Genomic DNA, 6,941 nt, shown 5'->3' with positions numbered 1-6,941 from the left:
TGCAAGCTCTGCCTCCCGGGTTCACGCCATTCTCCTGCCTCAGCCTCCCGAGTAGCTGGGACTACAGGTGCCCGCCACCACGCCCAGCTAATTTTTTTTGTATTTTTTGTAGAGACAGGGTTTCACTCCGTTAGCCAGGATGGTCTCGAACTCCTGACCTCGTGATCCGCCCACCTCGGCCTCCCAAAGTGCTAGGATTACAGGCTTGAGACACCGCGCCCGGCCAGCTCTTCCACTTTCAATGAATTGACAGTTAAACCTATATAGAAAGTCATTTCATTCAGTTGCTTAAGTGTACATTTTGCAACTCTTCTTATCCTGAAGAGTACACTAGAAAGATATATTGCTCAAGTTAGATGCTCTGTGGTTGCTTTAATGCTCATATGAAAAAAAATTAATGACTGATATGAGCATTTGGTTAACACTTTTTAAGACTTGAAATGTTGCTGCCATGTTCTGTACCTGTGTTATTCAATATGGTAGCCACTAGCCACATGTGACTATTGAGCCTCTGAATTGTGGCTAGTTTGAATGAAGAATTGAATTTTAAATTTTATTTGATTTAAAATAACTTAAGTTTAAATAACCATGTAGATAACACAAATATAGAACGCTTCTGTAATATAAAAAGTACTATTGGATAGCACTATTCTACAAAAGTGCTCATAAATATTAGTTATTATTTAGAACTATGCTGTTTGATATGTAGCCGTTGGTTATATGTAGCCACTGAACACCCGAAATGTGGTTATTCTGAATTGAGAAATGCTGTCAGTTAAAATACATTAGATTTCAAAAGCATAGCATGAAAAAATGAAAATATGTAAAATGTCTTAATAATTTTTATATTGATAATCATAGTAGGTAGAATAATGGCCCACTGAAGATCTCCATGTACACATCTTGAAAACCCGTGAATATGTTTCATATATTACATGGCGAGGGGGAGTCAAGGCTGTAGATGGAATTAAGGTGGCTAATCAGCTGACCTTATAACAGTGAGAATATGCTGGATTATCTGGGTAGGCCCAATACAACTACAAGAGTCCTTAACAGTAGAAAAGAAGACGTGACTACAGAAAAAAGACATAGAGGCTGGGCACCATGGCTCACACCTGTAATCCTAGCACTTTGGGAAGCCAAGGTGGAAGGATCGCTTTAGCCCAGATGTTTGAGACCCTGTCTCTCCAAAAAAAATTTTTTTAATTAGCTGGGTGTGGGGCTGGGCGCGGTGGCTCATGCCTGTAACCCCAGCATTTTGGGAGGCCGAGGCGGGTGGATCTCAAGGTCAGGAGATCGAGACCATCCTGGCTAACACGGTGAAACCCCATCTCTACTAAAAATACAAAAAATTAGCCTGGCGTGATGGTGGTGTCTGTAGTCCCAGCTCCTCGGGAGGCTGAGGCAGCAGAATGGTGTGAACCCGGGAGGCAGAGCTTGCAGTAAGCCAAGATAGTGCCACTGCACTGCAGCCTGGGAGACACAGCGAGACTCCATCTCAAAAAAAAAAAAAAAAATTAGCTGAGTATGGTGGTGCCCACCTGTAGTCCCAGCTTCTCAGCAGACTGAAGTGAGAGTATCACTTGAGCCCAGAAGGTTGAGGCTGCAGTGAGCCGTGATTGTGTCACTGCACTCCAGCCTGGGTGACAGAGATGGACCCTGCCTCAAAAAAAGAAAAAAGACACAGAGATGCAACATTACTGGCTTTGAAAATAGAAGAAAGGGGCCTCTAAGAAGCTGAAAAATACAAGGTAATGTATTCTCCCCTAGAACTTTAGAATAGAATGCAGTCCTGCTGACACTTTGGTTTTTGCCCAGTGAGACCTATATTGGACTTCTGACCTATATAAATATGAATGAACAAATGAATGGGCCATGCGTGGTGGCTCATGCCTGTAATCCCAGCACTTTGGGAGGCCCAGGCAGGTGGATCACTTGGATTACTTTAGACCAAAGAGTTTAAGACTAGCCTGGGCAACATGGTGAGATCTTGTCTCTACCAAAAAAAAAAAAAAAGAAAAAAAAAGAAAACATTAGCCAGGCATGGTGGCGCACGCCTATACTTGGGAGGCTTGAGATGGGAAGATCGCTTGAGCCTGGGAGATTGAGGCTGCAGTGAGCCATGATCATGCCATTGCACTCCAGCCTGGGCAACAGTGTGAGACCCTGTCTCCAAAATAACAAACTAAAACAAAAAAGTCCAAATGAATAAAGAAGTAAGTTTGTTTTAAGCTACTGTTAGTAGTAATTTGTTACAGCAGCAAATAGACAATGAATACAATAATATTAAATAATATCTCGTATATAGTGACTTAAGTAAAATATAATGTTGAAGTTGATTTCACCTGTTTCTTTTTCTTTAAAAAATATGGGTACTAACTCATATGTTCATCACAGCACTATTCACAATAGCAAAGACATGGAATCAACCTAGGTATCCATCAAAGGTGAAGTGGATAAAGAAAATATGCTACATATACACCATGGAATACTACACAGCCGTAAAAAAAGAGTGAAATCGCACCTAGCTCCTTAGGTGGAGCCATGATTGATGGACAGTCAGCTTTTGCCAGTGAGACCCTCAGTAAGGCTCATGGCATGAATACTATAGACCAAGGGATGGCAGCACTGAAGTTGGGTAGCACAGAAGTTGCAAGCAATGTTCCAAAAGTTGTAGGTTCTGCTGCTGGTAGTGGGTCCATTACTAGTAACACCGTGCCTTCCAACAGTTTGCCTCCAGCCACCATTGCTCCTCCAAAACCAGCATCTTGGGCTGATATTGCTAGCAAGCCTGCAAAACAGCAACCTAAACTGAAGACCAAGAATGGCATTGCAGGGTCAAGTCTTCTGCCACCCCCGATAAAGCATAATATGGATATTGGAACTTGCGATAACAAGGGTCCCATTGCAAAAGCCCCCTTACAGGCTTTGGTTCAGAATATAGGTCAGCCAACCCAGGGGTCTCTTCAGCCTGTAGGTTAGCAGGCTAACAATAGCCCACCAGTGGCTCAGGCATCAGTAGGGCAACAGACACAGCCATTGCCTCCACCTCCACCACAGCCTGCCCAGCTTTCAGTCCAGCAACAGGCAGCTCAGCCAACCCACTGGGTAGCACCTCGGAACCACGGCAGTGGGTTCGGTCACAATGGGGTGGACGGTAATGGAGTAGGGCAGTCTCAGGCTGGTTCTGGATCCACTCCTTCAGAACCCCACCCAGTGCTGGAGAAGCTTCGGTCCATTAATAACTATAACCCCAAAGATTTTGACTGGAATTTGAAACATGGCTGCGTTTTCATCATTAAGAGCTACTCTGAGGACGATATTCACTATTCCATTAAGTATCATATTTGGTGCAGCACAGAGCATGGTAAGAAAAGACTGGATGCTGCTTATCGTTCCATGAATGGGAAAGGCCCCGTTTACTTACTTTTCAGTGTCAACGGCAGTGGACACTTCTGTGGCATTGCAGGAATGAAATCGGCTGTGGACTACAACACATGTGCAGGTGTGTGGTCCCAGGACAAATGGAAGGGTCGTTTTGATGTCAGGTGGATTTTTGTGAAGGACGTTCCCAATAGCCAACTGCGACACATTCGCCTAGAGAACAACGAGAATAAACCAGTGACCAACTCTAGGGACACTCAGGAAGTGCCTCTGGAAAGGCTAAGCAGGTGTTGAAAATTATAGCCAGCTACAAGCACACCGCTTCCATTTTTGATGATTTCTCACACTATGGGAAACGCCAAGAGGAAGAAGAAAGTGTTAAAAAGGAACGTCAAGGTCGTGGGAAATAAAAGGCAGTTCTACACAGACTGCAGCAACGGTTGCATCTGCATATCCTAAGAGGAAAAAATGACCTTCAAGAGAATTAGGACTTTTTTCTTAATTTCACTGACTTCAGAGACGATTGCAGACTTGCAGTTTAAGTATTGGAATTTCACAAAAGACATAGGACTTAACTGGCAAATAAAAAAAAAAAAGAAAAAGAAAAAACTAAACAAAAAATCCCTCTAGGTAGTTTAGGTGAAAAACGTCCCTTTTATTTTGGCTTTGGTTGTGATTTCAGAGCATAATGCTTTGTTTTTTTATCTTTTTACTATGTTTTTCGGATTTTTAAGTCTGTAAGTGCATACAGTTTTCCCTAATTTTTAAGCCCTTTTCTCCTCCCATTTTGACATTTGCACTTGGAGAAGACTTGAGTTGTGAAGGTTTTGCGCATCCACCCCAGAAAGTGGGAATTTGATTTTATTCTTCTGAACTGGAAGAAAATTTTTATGAAGAATTTTTGTCTAGGAGAATATAACAGTGTTACCCAAAGTTGTGTCTTTGAGGGTGGTTCATTTTCTCTGACCTTTTGTTACTCAAAGTAAAGTACTAGGAGTCCTAAGAAATGTTCTGTTCTTGTACATTATATTGATTAAGTCAGGATTAATTTGATTTCAAAGCTAAGAACAGTGGTAAAAACTCGTTTACAGAAATGCATTTTGGAAGAGAAAAATACTGTAAAACGTGTAGTGAATGTTTCTTCAGTTTCTTGTTCAGCCAATGAGGAAATGGCATTGCCTTTCTTTTTACCATTAATCACTTCTCAATAAACGTGAGATCCTGTTGAGCATCAAAAAAAAAAAAAAAAAAAAAAGAGTGAAATCATGTCCTTTGTAGCAACATAGATGCAGCTGGAGGCCATTATCCTAAATGAATTAACACAGGAACAAAAAATCAAATACCGCATGTTCTCATATATAAGTAGGAGCCACTACTTTGGGTACACATGAACATAAAGGTGGCAACAATAGACAGTGGGGACTACTAGAGGGAGGAAAGAAGGAAGTGGGTGTATTAGCCCGTTCTCACGCCGCTGATAAAGACACACCCGAGAATGAGTAATTCATAAAGGAAAAAGGTTTAATTAACTCACAGTTCAGCACAGCTGAGAAGGCCTCAGGAAACTTACAATCATGGCAGAAGGGGGAGCAAACACATTCTTTTCACATGGCAGTAGCAAGGGGAAGTGCCAAGCAGAAGAGTTTAAGCCCCTTGTAAAACCATCAGATCTCATGAGAACTCACTCACTGTCTTGAGGACTGCATGAGGGTAACCGCCCCCATGATTAAATTACCTCCTACTGGGTACCTCCCATGACACGTGGGAATTATGGGAACTACAGTTCAAGATGAAATTTGGGTGGGACACAGCCCAACCATATCAGGGAAGCAAGGGCTGAAAAACTACCTATCGGGTACTATGCTCACTACCTGGTTGATGAGATCATTCCTACCTCAAACCTCAGCATCATGCAATATACTCATGTGAGAAACCTGCACATGAACCCCCAAATCTAAAATAAAAGTTGAAGTTATTTTTTAAAATAGCAGAGAAAAATTCCCCAGTGGTATGTTCCTAAGTTGTACAGCCAAAATTTATTATTAAAAAAATTACATGAAAAAAACCTGTCTGCAAATATTTTTAGGGGCTTTATCCATAATCACCGAAAACTGAAAATAACTCAAAAGTCCATCAACTAGAGAATGGATGAACAACCTGTTGTATATCCATACAAATGGACTACAGTTCAACAATAAAAATGAATGAACACACACAAAGTAAAATGTGGCTACTAGAAAATTACATATGTGGCTCACTCTGTCTCTCTCTTTTTTTGTTGTTTTTGTTTTTTCTTTAGAGACGGGGTCTTGATGTGTCACCCAGGATGGAGTGCAGTGGCACAATCGTAGCTCACTGAGCCTCCATCTCCTAAGCTCAGGCAATCCTCCCACCTCAGCCTCTCATCACTCTCTATTTCTATCGGACAATGCTGATTTAGAGGTTTTTGTCTCTATCTTTTTGTGTTGGAGCAAAAGCAAAATTACTTTTTGAGAAGATTCTTGGGCTGACTCCAAGTGCTCCTTTGGCTTACTTTCAAGGTGGAGTTGGGAAGTGACTTTCTATTTAGTCACTCGACCTCTTGAACTCCCTACCTTTCATAAGATATCGGTCTTACCTCTACTCTGCTGAGAGTTAAAAGTATATGATTCAGCACTTAACAGGCCATATAGAAAGTTACAGTCTACATATTGTCAGTGAACATGACCTCAGACTCACAGTTGTTTGTTCAGTACTTATCAATGTGAAAAAAATCACAGTTTAATGTTCATTTAAAGAAGTCATGGCCAGGTATGGTGGCTCATGCCTGTAATCCCAGCACTTTGGGAGGCCTAGGTGGGTGGATCAGTTGAGGTCAGGAGCTCAAGACCAGCCTGGCCAACATGGTGAAATACAAAAAATGCAAAAATAAAATAAAATAAAATAAAAATAAAAATAAATAAATAAATCCCAGCTACTCGGCAGGCTGAGGCAGAAGAATTGCTTGAACCTGGGAGGCAGAGGTTGCAGTGAGCTGAGATTCCGCCACTGCACTCCAGCCTGGGTACACCATGAAACTCCGTCTGAAAAACAAACAAACAAACAAAAAAACAAAAACAAAGTTATGATAACTGCTGAAATTACAGAGGCAAAGATAGGCATTTCATGCCTTTGGCAGGCCTAGTTCAGAAATAATGGTAGATATTTGCATAAAGCCCTACTATAGAGATTTTGTGGTGGAAGAATTTCCTCCTGGGCACACATATCTTTTAGCCTTTCTTACAGTTAGATTATAGCCACGTGATTGGGTTCTGTCTAGTGGGAGTTGGCAGAGGGAATGTACTTTCAGACCTGACAATAAAATTCCATGCATGATTGTCTACACATCCTGTTTTGCTTCTGTGATGACCTCAGAGGCCACATGCTGAAGATGGCAAAGTCACAAAATGGAAGGACTCCAGATCCCTGAGTTACCAAAGGAAAGAAAGTCAACAAGGAAAGTTGCATGACTGACTTTGTGAGTGAGAGGTAAGCCATTGTTGTTTTAAGTCACAGAGATTTTTTTTTTTTTTTTTTTT

At 41.5% G+C, this 6,941-nt stretch overlaps 1 protein-coding gene across 1 annotated transcript; it reads left to right on the top strand.

Annotated features, from left to right (window-relative positions):
- Positions 1 to 2,511: 2,511 nt before the first annotated feature.
- On the top strand, positions 2,512 to 4,031 carry LOC116465042 (YTH domain-containing family protein 2; the record flags this gene model as incomplete). The annotated part of the gene is given in 3 exon segments (XM_032148256.3): positions 2,512 to 3,655; positions 3,658 to 3,761; positions 3,763 to 4,031. Coding segments are annotated over 3 exon segments (1,329 nt in total), but the record flags the coding sequence as incomplete, so codon positions are not given.
- Between the last annotated feature and the right edge of the window lie 2,910 nt (positions 4,032 to 6,941).

Source organism: Hylobates moloch, unplaced genomic scaffold (assembly GCF_009828535.3).
Source record: "Hylobates moloch isolate HMO894 unplaced genomic scaffold, HMol_V3 SCAFFOLD_3249, whole genome shotgun sequence".
NCBI classification, from domain to species: domain Eukaryota; kingdom Metazoa; phylum Chordata; class Mammalia; order Primates; family Hylobatidae; genus Hylobates; species Hylobates moloch.
Note: the sequence above shows the minus strand (reverse complement) of the source record. Positions and strands in the feature narration are given on the sequence as shown.